General features: G+C 37.4%; 1 protein-coding gene across 1 annotated transcript; it reads left to right on the forward strand.

Annotated features, from left to right (window-relative positions):
• Positions 1 to 28: 28 nt before the first annotated feature.
• LOC104913310 (lysine-specific demethylase 3B-like) lies at positions 29 to 10733 on the forward strand. The gene is made up of 8 exons (XM_010719206.3): positions 29 to 224; positions 3016 to 3106; positions 3213 to 3343; positions 5817 to 5936; positions 6368 to 6507; positions 6861 to 7037; positions 7559 to 7693; positions 9403 to 10733. Exons 2-8 carry the CDS (start codon positions 3045 to 3047, stop codon positions 9481 to 9483), a joined length of 846 nt encoding a protein of 281 aa, XP_010717508.1. The 5' UTR covers positions 29 to 224; positions 3016 to 3044; the 3' UTR covers positions 9484 to 10733.
• The last annotated feature ends 4356 nt before the right edge of the window (positions 10734 to 15089 follow it).

The raw sequence follows: 15089 nt of genomic DNA on the forward strand, positions 1-15089 counted from the left end.
AAAAAAAAAAAATTGGTTATGATGGAGTAAGCATGCATCTTTGTATTCTCAGCCCGTGCTGGTATCTGGTGTCCATAAGAAGTTGAAGTCAGAGCTTTGGAAACCAGAAGCTTTCAGCCTGGAATTTGGAGATCAAGATGTAGATTTGGTGAACTGCAGGAACTGTGCCATAATTTCAGACGTGAAAGTGCGTGACTTCTGGGATGGCTTTGAAATAATATCTAGTAAGTAATACTTGCAGCTGATTAGTTCTAGTTTAACTGAGCAGTATATATTCCTACCTCAGCTTCTCCTTTTTTGATTTTTTCAAAACAAAACAAAACAAAAACAAAACAAAAAAAAAAACCACCAAAAACAGTCCTGGCAGTTATCAGCATCATCCAAAGAAGCCATTTCTCCTTAGTAGAAAGTATTCTATTGGTGAAGAGCCGGACTACTGAAGAAAAATTAGGCACGTTATTTTGATGTGTCAAAGGGTGATTCATTTAAGGGGTAACTTTTTTTTTTTACTTTCCTGAGTGAAATTAATTATCCATTGTTGTTATTAAGTAATTTGGCTACCCTTGCTCTCCTTCCAGCATCAGCATTTAATGTAAAACTGAAGGGATCCTGCAGCAAATAAATTGGAAGTTACAAAGAAGTTCTATAGCAGATCTTTTGCAAGTACAAAGATATTTTTATATGAATAATGAATACCAATGCTGTGTGCATACCTTATGTGATAACTCATTGCTAATACTTGAGATCTGCTTTGAGAAACCCTTCTGTCAAGTGTGGATGTGCAAGTAAACCAGCTAAAATTATTGGGGATAAAACTGATCTGTCTTGTGCTGGTCAAATTAAAGAGCTTCTGAAAAGCAGGAAGCACTGTTTTAGGTTGTACACACCTCCAGCAGAAGAATGCTCTTACATCTACAAATGTTAGGATTGTGACAGTTTATTGCAAGGCTGCCGATTTTTTTGGAAGCGTTGTCTACACTGTTGTATTTATTTCTATGTGCACATAAGAAAAATGGTGAGCTACTGGACAACTTAATGAAATGAATGAATGTTCAATATCAAATAAGATGCTAGATTTTTAAACAAACAGTATTCCCCCCCAATAATCGTCTAGTCAAAGAAATCTCAGCTTTTGACTTGTATTTGTATCATTCCAAGTACACAGTATTGTATTTTGTACTGTTAATTTTCATGCTGTTTCTTTTTTTACTCAGAAATAAACAGTCTAGAAGGATATAATGGTGTGTTCTTTTTCTGTATTAACTATAATTGGCAGACTTCGCAAACACTTTTTTTGCCAGGGCCATTCATAAAAATAATGAATTTGTGAGTCAAGTTATCCTTGAGAAATGTTATTTGTGATTTGTTTCCAAATATGCCCCTTCCAGCAAAATCAACTATTGCACTCCTTCTTGGCAATGCCCTTACCTCTCTTTGTTTGAGAAACATTGAGATTCTAGGATGGAAAACCTTATCAGTTTTGCAAATGTATTTACAATACATTTTCTGTAATGTTTTTCAGCCATGTGCAATCTCTAAATTGATGTATTATTTGATATTAGTCCCAAGCTTTCACACACAAAGTCATATGAAAATTATTTGGGAATTATATGATGATTCTGATCTCTTTGCTTTAAATTTTTGTTTTCTCAAATTTGTGGATTTTTTTTAACCAGACTGTCACCCTCTTATTGAAGAGTTACAGAGCAACCTCTTGATTTGGAGGTGGTATTGAGATGGTCCCTAAATTATGCTGTATGATACTCTAAGTTTTAATCTTGCACTGCTGACTTTTAAGGTCTGTGATTTTGAAGTGAACTTCTGGCATTTTAAATCATGTTTGGATCATTCTTAGGCCTGTCTATCTTTGCCAAGCAGTTTTCTGGATTTTCGTCCCTTAATTTATCAGGTCTTTTATGTTCTCCTCTAAGTAGCTTTATATTCTGTCATTTCTGAGTAGCCTTCTTATAAGTTTCTTTTCCTGCTTTAGAATAAAGATCCTTAAGGAGTTCACAATCCTGAATACGACAAGTTCTGAAACGTCTTTAAATCCATGAGCTTTTCAGTTCATTTGAATTTCTAAAATGCCTAGCTCATCAACGCTTGTTCTGTTTACATCATCCTTTTGTTTTATGTACCTGCAGCTCTTCGTTCCTTTTAATGTAAATAACATCTTATTTTACATTGTGAGGTAGAGCTGTCTTCTGTAGCCTGTTGATTTATAATGCATAAGTGATTCACAGGTTTCTAAGTCCTAGTTTCTTTTATATATTTTCTCCATTGATGCTCTCAGCAGCTCTGCTAGGTTCCACAGTCTGGATGAAGCTAGCTGCTTTTGGCTGTCAGTCAGTGCTGTGGTAGAAAGTGGTGAAGAATATTATTTTCTGGGGAGAAGATATATGGAGATGGCAAGCTGTGGTCTATCCTGTTTTCCATTTGATGGTTTCTTATGGAGTTGTCAAATCTGTTAGAAGAGTGAACTCTGTTTCTCTCTACTTGTTATACTTAGTCTTCAGAGTTGCTGTGCGTACATGCTTCCAGGTATTTTCATAGCCATTCCAATATCTGAGCCAGAACAGCAGTTGGTGTTGAAGCTGAATTTAGCTTTTGGAGTATGGTGGTCTGTGCTTTATACTTAAGTTAGGACTTACTCAGATAATTAGCCAATAATTTTAATTTTATAGAAACCCCTCTCCTCTTGAAATGAAGGATAAAACTCCTTTAGGCTTTTTTGAAAGCAGTAAGACAGAATAATTTGGAAATGCTTGTTTTCAGAGTTTAATAAAAACTTATCAGTTGTGGAAGGTCTGTGAGACTTTGCAGTAGACAATGATATAAGCTGTCTAATTGCTAAACTGTTATTTGATGATATTACAGTAGTATTTGAGAACCCCCTAGAAAATCAGGACTGGTTTTGCTGTGCAGTGTAGGAGTTCTTGATACAAAACACGTATGGCTTAAAGAAGGGTTGTGGTAAAAAGATATAATATGAGTAAATCTTAATTTTTCTTGCAGAGCGGCTCAGGTCAGAGGATGGTCAGCCAATGGTACTGAAGTTAAAGGATTGGCCTCCAGGGGAGGACTTCAGAGATATGATGCCTACAAGGTAAGTAAATCTTAACGTCAGGGCATACAAGAGTGCTGCGGACAATACAGAAATGTTGGTCATAGAGCTGAGGAAAATACGCTTTTGTTTTCTTTTTGCTCTCTAGGTTTGAGGACTTGATGGAAAATCTTCCTCTTCCTGAATATACAAAGAGAGATGGCAGATTGAATTTGGCTTCTAGACTGCCAAGCTACTTTGTCCGTCCTGACTTAGGTCCCAAAATGTACAATGCCTATGGTACGTGAGAATAGTTCTGCAGATTTTAATGACTCTTTATTATCCTCATGGAAGGAAGAGGTGTTATCAAAACTCTGAGAACTTACCCTAGATCATGTTTGTTTTTGAGTTGGTCCTGCAATCTATACCTAAGCTAGTTCTCCCTATCTTGTATGTGCCCTCTTTTGCATTGTACTTTTCAAGCAACGTGCATTTGATAAGTTAACTTACAATTATTATTCAGTACCTACAATAAGTGTAATACTGAAGCATGGTTCAATGAAAAGTTAATACATTTTTGAGACCAGTTGACAGAGTTAAAAAGAAAATAAGCCAGTGGCTACATTGACTCAGCTTTGGCTTGTGGCAGGACTGTCTTGGAGATGACTGGAACTGAGTGTGTCTAAAAATAAAAATTCGTAACTTAGTAATCAGATATGGATTAGCCTTAAACTGTAAGCAATTTGTTGAATTTCTGAAAAAGCATTTTAGGTGAAATTTTAGTAATTTTTTTGTACATCAGCATGACATCACTGTGCTTACAAGTAGGGGATTTAGAAGAGAGCAAATGAGGTATAATGAACATGGACAATTTAGTATTAAAAAGTGTCCAATGTTTTGATTTATGTATTATTTGACGTGTAAGCTGAATAGAGTAGGCTCTGTTGAAGAGCTTATCTAGTAATAAATAAATAAATAAATACACGAACAGTGGTGCAGCAAGAAGCAAAGTAATCAGTGACGGTTAACTTGTCTTTGTGCTGCTATTTGCTAACAATTCATTTTGTTAAATTTATCTGAAATGTCAGGTTTTCTTTTCCAAAAGATAAGAGTTTGCAGAGGGAATGTTGATGGTATTTCTTAGCATGGAATATAACTCTCCAGTATTTAATTCTTCTTAAAGATATAGATCTTGGTTCAAACAGAGAATGTATGACATTTTGTTTACTTTCAAATTTAAAAAAAAAAAAAAATAGCTAGGTATGTGTTCAGAGATGATTTTTCTTCTCTTTTTTTAGTTCATAGCTGCTTTATAAAATGAAGGGTGAAACTAGGAATAAGAACAGCACGTTTGTCCAGAGTGTATGAGAGTCACTTATCTAGTTTATTAAATGTCACAATTGTAAATATTTGACTTTGTCTTTTGAATGTGTAGTGGAGAAAAGCTCTTAGTTGTGAGGTAGAGGCTTTCATGTGCTTAGTATTTTCAAGCATCAAGATGAGAAAACTGCGAATGAAACTTAGTGTTTATCAGTTACCTAAATAAAAGTACACATTTATAGAAGCTAACCACAAACAATTCTGTTCAACAGGTTTTGTGTGCATAAGATCCTCAAATTTTCACCAATTTTATAAATACCTAAAATGTTTAACATAAGAATTGCTATTGATGATATATTTTGTGTGATTTAGAACAGTGGAAGATATTTAAGGAAAGAATGACCTGCTATATTTAGCAAAACACTGTTTTTTTGGGGTCTGGGTGCTGTAAGGGCCCTTACCTAAGGTCAGTAGTTAACTGTCTGGATTTTGTGTTGTTTATCCGTATTTGTATTTCAATCGTGCTTTCTTAAAGCACAATTTTACAGTGTTACAAACTGTCTAAATTAGCTGTGGTGGTTTCTGATAAATACTTTACAGTAAGTTGAACTTCTATTCCAAAAAACTTGTATTTTAAATAGGAAGGGGATTATGGTGATGGCGATCGTGAAATGTAGTGGTAGTCTAGTGTTATCTGTTACTGTTTGATACAGTTTTCGTAATCTCTTAAATTTCTTTCCTTTGTTACTTGTTAGGGAAGTGTTAGAAGTAGAGAGTGCTATTAAAGGATCAGAGAAAGACAATGTCTTATATGAGGAAGTGAAATCATTAAGCAGTAAGCATTTGAGGTCTGTTTCTAACCATTAGTCATAGCCATTTCTGAGGAGTGAGATCATCCGATGCATAAAGGTATAAGCACTTGAGAGTCTGTATGTGTTTTTCTTTACTTGGTTGTAATCTGTGATGTTAACTGTTAATGAATTGGACAGTAACTACTGTGAATTCAATGGATCACATGGGTTTTATGACTAAATATGATAGATTAATTAATTACTTGAAGTCTGTATTATTCTCAAAGCTAAAGAAAACAGTGCCAGAGGATGCGCGTTGCCTTTGTATGATAAGTGCGAAGTTCCCTACCATGGATTGTTTCTCTAAGGATCATTTATACAAAATTGTTGCTTTATAAATTCAGGCTTTATTTTTGAAATGTTTTTGTTAGGATGGGGTGAATCATACTATTTCCTGTAAAAATAAATAAATAAAAATAAAACTTTTTATCAGTAAGTTTTTTACTCGTTCCACATATGATATGAATATTACCAGAGCTATTCGTTGACATTGGTTCCTGCTTTCATTGCTGCATTAACGTAGCGATCATTACAGATTTTTCAAGAAGGTAAATTTTTAGGAGATCAGATAGAATTTGATTTTATTTTACACACTCTTATAGGCTTAATCACTGCAGAAGACAGACGAGTTGGTACAACAAATCTGCATTTGGATGTGTCTGATGCTGTGAATGTCATGGTGTATGTTGGAATTCCCATCGGGGAAGGGACTCATGATGATGGTAATGTTTGGGGAAAGCTGCTTTCTGTCCATTAAAAGTCAATTATGTTGTTGAGAAAGACTCTATTTTATTGCTTAAGCTTATCGTAACAGAGAGACATAACCCAAATATTTAAGGCAGTTCGGAGTGTCTGTAGTGCATATTTAAAAGTGTAGTAATCTTGAATTGGTTCCTAGCTGTGAAAGGAGCAGAATTTTGTTAGGAATTAGGTTGTATGAAGTAGGAGAAAAATCACTCTTTCTCTGATTAACTGTCAGTGTGCATGCGTTTTTGAATTTTGTTAAGATGAAGCTTGAGGCACTTAAGGTACTCTACAATTTGCCATGCTGCAACTGCTGCAATTTAGTGTTTCAAAAGGCTGCCTCCTGTTCTGTGTGTCAGAAATCGGAAGCTTCATAGTAATACTGCTTTCATGTGGATTCCCCTTGCAGAAGTTTTGAAAACAATTGATGAGGGTGATGCTGATGATGTAACAAAGCAGCGAATCCATGAAGGAAGGGAAAAACCTGGAGCATTGTGGCATATCTATGCTGCCAAGGATGCTGAAAAGATACGGGAACTTCTCCGGAAGGTACGTTTCTGACAAAGAAAGCTTGAGCCTGCAGGATTTCTTGATGAGCTTAATTATGCCAGCTAAATGCTATAAATTGCTATTGGCATCAAGTGCAAAGATATTCTAATGCTGTCTCTGAGAATGTAAATAAGTAGTTTATTTTTTTTTTCCTAGGATTTTAGTTTAGTCTAGGGTCTTCATGCTAACACACACCTCACTAAGAAAGACCTAAATGAGCTTGTTGCCAGTCGTGTCCCACTTTGAAATAGTTTAAGGTTGTGTTATGTGTATTGGTGCTGAACTTCTTCTGAGCCAATGGTATAAAAGTGTTGTGTCATTATGTGTTTTTCCTGTTTGTATCTGGGCCCTAGGTTGGAGAAGAACAAGGCCAAGAAAATCCCCCAGATCATGACCCTATTCATGACCAAAGTTGGTATTTGGACCAGACCTTACGTAAGAGACTGTATGATGAGTACGGTGTACAAGGCTGGGCAATAGTGCAGTTCCTAGGAGATGCTGTGTTCATTCCCGCAGGTGCTCCCCATCAGGTAAGTATGTCAACTGTAGGATATGTGGACAGATATAATTGAATTTGAAGCACAGTAGAACTTTGACTTCCAAGTAACGTAATTATCATTGCTGACTGAAACTTCTGTGTGTGTGCAGTTCTTACAGGAACTATATGAATTGAACCATCATCGTCACGTTAGTAGAAACAATACAACTACTTGAATTATTTTCACAGTGGTGTGATAGAATTAGGGAAAAAATACTTAGAATGAATGGTTGGAAGGCATTTGTGTTGTAAATCTTCAGCCTCTGGAACAGAATTCTAAGAAACTGTGGAGATTACAAGAGAATTACTTTAGGAAACAATAGTATATAGTAATAGATGAGAGAGGATAAGAGGACAATTGAGATGTCATTTGCTCTGTTTTCAGTGTTAGACATTCAGTTCTGTATGAAATGAAAATAGGTTAATTTTTCTGATGAGTCAATGCAAGAGAACTTAACATGTTTGCAGATGTTTTGTTTTGGTTTTTTACTAATACTGTATGGTTTGCTCCAGGTTCATAATTTGTACAGTTGCATTAAAGTGGCAGAAGATTTTGTATCTCCAGAACATGTGAAGCACTGCTTCCGTCTGACCCAGGAGTTCAGACACCTGTCTAATACTCATACAAACCATGAGGATAAACTACAGGTAACCATTTTAGAATGATAGTGGCAAGTATACCCCATGTTTCACCGAGTTTGTTCGGTTTTTGAAACTTGTGACTAATGATTGAGGAGGGGAAGAACAAACCAGAAACAACTTTATGCAACTTTGGAGGTTCTTATTTGGTAAATAGTTCAAAAAGTAGTTAGTGTATCTATGTCTACAGTATTATAGAAACAAAAATTGATAATAAACTTCTGACTTCCCAGAGAACTTTCCTACTATTAAACTAGTGCATGTGTCAGTTTTAGGTTGTAACTGAATGAATCCTGAATAATGGTGACGCATAGCAGGAAGCAAATCCTTAACCAAAAAAAAAAAAAAGAGAGAGAAAAAAAAGAAAAAGCAGTACTGTGTTTTGAAGATATGTTTATTTCACTGAGGAAGCTTGTATTTGTTTCTGTATTGCCTAAAAGTTGCTCTGGAAGTGAAGACTTGCTTATTTAAATTAGTCCTGAAAAGGAAAGTGGAATGTGCTTCATCTTTGAAGAAATGCAACTCTTTAAACCAGTAATTCTGCACAAAATATTATATTCACTGAACAGAAAAAGTAGACTGTAGGACTTACTGCCTTGACAACATGGAGAAGACTATAAGGAGCCCTTTCTTGATTTCACTGATGTATGCTTCTGAGGAGTTAATTATCTGTGTAGTTTGCAAATGTTGTCAGCATATTTGTTTATTTATAATCTCATGCATGTAGAATGAAGGGAGATGAAGATCTGCCAAATGGCCATTCTTGGGAAAATGAATACTCGGTATTGAGCCAGCCTTTCTCCCAGGAATGTCGCCCACGAACATCAGAACCTGCATGTTAATTCTCTCAAAGAATTCACTGAAAAATTGCTGTAGATTTCTGAATGTTTTTTGCATAGACTCATAAAGTAAAGCAGAAAACTCAGCTCTAATTTTGAAGAATCCAACTTTTAACACTGCTCAGCTGTAGTCATACAGGTGTGGAAGAGTACCTGTAAATGGATTGGTTTTACATCTTTGTAATTTTTAATTTCTCAGTTTTCATATAGTACTGTATCCATTTTTCATACGCTTGTTTTTGTGTTTAAATTTTATAGATATACGAGGCAGAATAACTAGAGTAAGTCCTTAAACTGTCACACATTCAATACAAAATACTGTGAGATCCTAAGTACATCATTGGTGTTGTTTTGCACATAGTAGTGCTTTGGAAATAGTAAAGCAAGCAAGGTTAAGCTGCACACTTAGCGATGAAACTGTTCTGCTCAGTAGCTAGAAACTAAATTTAAATAAACGTAAATCAGAAAAGTCAGAAATAAGGTACAGCTTTAGATAGCTAAACATGGAGCAGAATGCTGTGGGCAGTGGATTCACCTCTGATCTTGTTTGGCCTTCTGGAAAACGCACAAATTAAAAGAATTTCTGGGCTCCATTCGAAACCAACAGGATGAATTGTTGCATTTTCTTAATTTAGACAGTTTAACCATATGATTGATCTTCATAAAGATAAATGAGTTGCTGACTAAGAGATCCGTAAATAAATCAGTGCAGGTCTCTGAAATATTTCTGCGGTAACAGTTTAAATTTTGTGCTATTGATATCCTGAAGTTGTAACAGTGTACTTAATGTATACTTGCTAACTAATTACAAATTCACCTACCAGAGTTGACTCCTTGTTAGTGTGGAGAAGTTGATTTTTTTTTTCCTCCTATTTACAGGTGAAGAACATTATCTACCATGCAGTGAAAGACGCTGTTGGCACACTGAAAGCTCATGAATCCAAACTAGCTAGATCATAGGAACTGCTACGTCCAAGAACCCTGTGAAGTAAGCCTTTTGCTCACAGTATATACAGGAACTGCACCTGTCTGCCTCTGCAGGAGTAGAGGCTTCTCACTGAGAGCTGGTGTGGTTCATATTATACACTCTTCAGCTACTGTTTTCTACGCTGCCTCAACACTGAAGGTCTAATGGAAGGTTGCACTTCTACATGCAGAATTCCAGATTCTAATGAAAGGTGACATGTCCCTTTCTTGTGGCCTTTTGCAAATTGGAAGAACATGGAAACCTCTTCGTGTTCCTACATATTATGGCCAGAAATGGTGAAAAGAGTGTGGATGTCTTTCCTCATGCCTAGTTAGTCTCCTTGAAGGTAGCAAAATTTGCTGGAGGTGGGTCATTCTACTGCAGACTTAGCTGGTAGCTGCTGAAAGAGTGTGAGTAACAGTAGCCCAACTGCAGAAATTTACGTAAATTTCCCATGTGAGATACAGGCCAAGGAAAAAGAACTATTCTCTGCACTCCCCTTTTTGCAGCCATTTCCCTATACACTGTAGAGTTGCAGAACTAAAGGGAGAACCCACTTTTTTTTCCCCAGGAGACTCCGGAAACAAGAGAATTGTGTATTTAGTGAAAAACTAGGTTTGTAGTTAAACAGTTAATATTTCATGAAAGTAGATATTTTTAGTATTTTTGAAGTACCACAACTGTTCTTGGATTTTCAAGGAAAGGTGTATTATGTTTAGTCTTCCTTTCAATAAAATCAAGAAGTGATTTTTAGAAAGCAGTCCAAAATAGCACAAAAACAGCCAAAGGAGAGTGAATAGAAATTGACAACCCACCTTCCTTACCCATATTCCTCACTTGTCTTCTCCCGTCTCCCCACTGCTTCCACAGAATGAGAAGTAAAAAGGAGTTGGAACTCTATTCTCACGTAGAGATGTTGTACATCTCTACCTGCACTGGTAACTACAGGCAATAGTTTTTCAAGTACCAGTGCTAGCTGAAAACATTTATCCTTTCAAAAGTGAAGGAAAAGTTATCCTTCGAGTATCAACTTTGTCCAGAACTATTTTAAGTAAAACGTTCCTGCTTGATAGAACTGTATTCAGATTTTAATAATGTCAGCATTGATGCAATGGATTTCATTGTCTGGGTACATGGGGAAATATATCTACCTTATATCCAGCTGTACTGTAGTGCCACCTGCAGGCCTGTTAATACGTTCACGGTTATTTCATTTTTTTTAAATAAAAGTCATTTACTGTAACAGTCTGGACAGTTTCTTTCAGACTTGCTCACTGATATTCCTGCTATGAAGTTATCTCAGCTTCTGCCTCTGAGTAACGTAAACTGCCTGATAACTTCTTGCTGTGTGTCTGACTAGAAGGCTTGAGTATTTTATGTATGAATGGGAGCATACCAGTCTACCTGCAGATTCTTTTTTTCTTCAGAGGTAGTTTGGGAAGAGGATCTATTTCGTCATAAATCTCATCTGTTGTGCAGTGCTCCCAGCCTCTTGTTATCTTTGTTGCAGGTTGGGGTTTGGGTTGTCCCCCTCTGCTCTGCCCTTGTGAGGCCCCCATCTGGAATACTGTGCCCAACCCTGGGGCCCCCAGTACAGAAGGGATGCAGATCTACTGGACCGAGCCCAGAGGACTTGCAGAGATCATCAAAGGGCTCTCCTGTGGAGAAAGATTGAGGGAGTTGGGCATATTTAGTTTGGAGAAGAGTCTTCATGGAGATATCATTGCAGCCTTCTAGTACTCGAAGGGAGCTTGCAAGCAGGAGGGGAACAGACTTTTACTACTGTCTGATAGTGATAGGACGAGAAAATAGCTTTTAACTAAAAGAGGGTTAGATATTAGGGCTAGGCATTAGGAATGCATCTTTAGCTGAGAGAGTGATGAGGTGCTGGAACAGTTTGTGCAGAGGGGTTGTGGATGCTCCATCTTTGGAGGCATATTCAAGGCCAGGTTGGGATCCTGGGCAGCTTGATCTGGTGGTTGTCAAGTCTCCCTGTGGCAGGGGAGTTGAAATGGTTTTTAAGGTCCCCTCCAAAGTAAGCCAATCAATGATTCTGTGATCTCCCGTAACTGCTTCATATAGAGAGCAAAACTAGCAAACTGAAGTGATCATGAAGTTGTTTTAAGATGTGTAAACAGCAGTTTTATCACATGGTTTTCTGCTTATGATCTTTTTTAGAAGCAGCATCTGTGAAATGTGGAATCATAATCAAAATAAAAGGCTACAAATTTTTTAGCAAAGGGGAAATAATAACTTTGATTTGCAAGTCTTAAAATTGTTTTCTGCAGTCATGACATAAATGCTACTGAATGCTGACTTATTGTTACAGGATGGAGCTGCATAAAATAGTGGGCAAGCAACCTTTTCAATATTGGCTTTACATTCTGCTGTTTTTTAGCTGGAATCCTGTGATACTGGAATCAAATGGAGGCAGGGATACAGGCTTTTACAGCTATATGCCCAAGTGAATTTAGAGTGCATTCACAATGCAGAAGGTTTGATGTGTGTTTAGCCGTAGAAGGGCATAGTCAGCACTGTCATTTGGCTGTTTCATAGTCTTCAAAATGTTACATGGGATGTATGCATCTCTTTTGGTCTCAGATTAAAAAAATAATATCTCTAGTCTGAAGATCTCTCTTCTTATTAACTCAACAGCTCCCTTATTTGATGTTGATTTTAAAAATGCAAGTCTGCAAAGGTTAACTTTGGCAAAACTTAATTTCTCTGTTTATAAACTGTATTCTGAGGCAAAATAAATATGGAAAAAGTAACTGAAATGTTGATGGCTGTGACCCATTTGCTAATCCTCAGCTCTGAGGTAATCTATTCTAGAACCTGAGGATGTGGAATCAGGACTGTAGTGGAGAAGTTGGGTGTCAAGCAGTAATTTGGATTTACCTGCAACAAGAGTAAGATGAAAGAATTTATCAGGCACAAATATTCTTTAAAATGTATTACACTTGTGTAAATAGGACTTCCCTCTTTTTTCCCCTCACGTTTTCAATTAAGAAGTAATGGTTGAGATGCATGACACGTGCTGGCGACTTGCTCAGCCATCTAGTGTATCTTAAAAGTATTGCTTAGGTGGAAAATGTGAGTGGAGCACAGTATGAAAGCACCTGTGGACAGTGCATTTTAGAGGCTTTGGCTACAGTAAGCAATCACATCATCTTATTGCCAACCTCAGCATTTTCCCTGATATCTCGCGTCCATCTGGAATGCATAGAAATACTTGTGGTCATTCTCTCCAATTGCATCTCACAGGCTGAAATCAGCCCACAGCTGCTTTTCTCCTTAAGTAGCAGTGCCTCTGAAGATCCCTTCTCTCAACTTTTGAAAACCAGGTACACACTTTTGCCAGGAATTTCTTACTGAGGTCTTTAGTTATTCTGCAAGTTTCATCCAAAGCTACTCTTGTGTTCTTGATGCTGAGTAATTGTTATTTTTCTTAATTACAGCAGCTTCTGCGTGAAGCTCTATTTGGCAGGATCTCCACATCTGACCTGGCATCGGTCTAAATGTAATTTTGCTCAAGTTTCTCTGCTCAGGGAAGATTTGATTTCCTTCCCTGGTTGTTTAGGCTACAATGGCCAATAATCACCTATTTTAAGCATTTGTAGAATACATTTGTCACAAGTTGCTCCAGCAGTAGCATATCTGGTAGAAAACCAGCCTGAATTTGAAAACAATTTTTCTTCCTCTCTTAGATAAGTCTTCCAGTCTCAGTTACATAACATTATGCTGTATAAGTAATAATAAAATACTACTAGCAATAAATCATACTTTTTTTTTTTACATTTGACTTGCAGCTAGCTCGTTACAAAAATAGCCTTTCAGTACTAACGGTTTCTCCTTGTTAGAAGGTAAGTTAACGGATTAAGTTATCATTCTTCAGAAAGAAATAAAAACTTCTTTTACTGTTTACTCCTGTCTTAAAATGCTTCTGCTAAACTTGTTCTAAAGCTCAGTTTGCCACTTAATGATGAGCTCTCACCTTAAGATGTTTGTAAGTCTGCTTGCTTCGATAATATTGATGTTTGTATTTTGTGGTTTATGTCACTATTTATAATACACTGCAGATGTTCAGACTGTTCCTCGATGCATTGAACAATGTATGACGCTAAGGCACGCTTCCTTTGTTTGCTGCTTACCAATGCTGCATTCTCTTCGTACATTGTACCCAAGATGTCTCCAAATTTTCCCTGTTCTGTCAGCATCTTTTGCTTACTTAGACATGAACACCTAATTCAGGTACCAGAGCTGTTATAACCTGATAGGAAACTGGTGGGAATAAACATACAGTTATTCTCAGGAGGGAAGTGCATGTTTTGCTGCTTGGACTTGTGACAGCATATTCCTTTTATTCTATTTGTAGGTAATTTGTGCTGCCAGTGTTGTAAATTGTACAGTGCCTTATGCAATCATTTTGTGGCCATTCATATCCACGAGCAGACTGGCAGAATGCTCTTTGTCACTGTCTGTAGCAACAGTTTTGTTTTCAGCTCTTAGATGTAATGGAAAGTTGCTGATCTTTTGTGTTTTTCATCATTGCTCATTATGCTGAGGTTCATGCATCCGTGAGAAAATTATTCCCTAGCAACTCATTGTTTTTGGTCTTTCTTTGGTTTATTCCCTTTTCAGAAGGGCTATTTTCACAAGTAATTAGATTCTGCCATGGTACCTTCCTTCTTTTTTTTTTTTTTTTTTATTATTTTTGTTGTTTGGGTTCTTTTTGTTATTTATGTTTTGGTAGTAAGAAACTGCATTAGGCATTCTAGCAAATCTTTTTTTTAATTAAAAAAAACGGCTTATGTAATGATCATCTTAATGTGATTCAAAGATCAGTGTGCAGAGCCTGATCAGTCTTTGTCTCTAGTTTACTTAGGGGGTGCAAAGCAGTCCATTAATTAACTCTTGCGATGGCTGAAGGGAAGGATTCTCTGAACGGTACTCTTGGTTGAGTTGTTAAAACAATTCTTGCTACTGTGTTTTCTGGTATGCTGCTGTGTCTAAATATGCAGATGGATAATATTTACTCCCCTCCTCTACAGCTTTATGTGGATAGCTAAGCAATTCTAGGCCTCACAGCGATTCTCAAGAGCAAGAGCACCAGCCAATGTGGAGTTATCCCGGAAACAGCCTCCATCCCTTAAGTTAGATAAAACTGACTTTTGTCTGTTAGCTAATTTAATTTCACATCCAGGAAGTGGGAGCCTTGGAAAAGTTTTTGAATTTAAGTGATCTGTACGTTAGCAGCGTTTTGGCTGTTGTGTTGGACGCTGTAGAGCAGGTAACTTTTAACTTCAGAAGACTGCTTTGTCCATAGTCTCTTTTACTGCCTCCTAAAGCGTCTGTCACCTTAATTCACCGCTCCCTCTTCCTTTTCTTACGTCGTACGTTACTCGCCTACCATCTTTCCGGTAGGGCCTCTTTACAGCCGCGCTGCCGTAACCTTTCTTCGCCCCGAGGGGAGGCCGCTCTGCCCCCGGGGAGAGCGCAGTTCTCGCGCCTGGAGCGAACGGCCGCGGGAACCGCCCGAGTGCCGCGTGCTGCCCGAACGGGGCGGCGGAGGTTCAGGGCGCGATGCGGCCCGTTGACT

The sequence above is a fragment of the Meleagris gallopavo genome, chromosome 15 (genome assembly GCF_000146605.3).
Source record: "Meleagris gallopavo isolate NT-WF06-2002-E0010 breed Aviagen turkey brand Nicholas breeding stock chromosome 15, Turkey_5.1, whole genome shotgun sequence".
Lineage (NCBI taxonomy): Eukaryota > Metazoa > Chordata > Aves > Galliformes > Phasianidae > Meleagris > Meleagris gallopavo.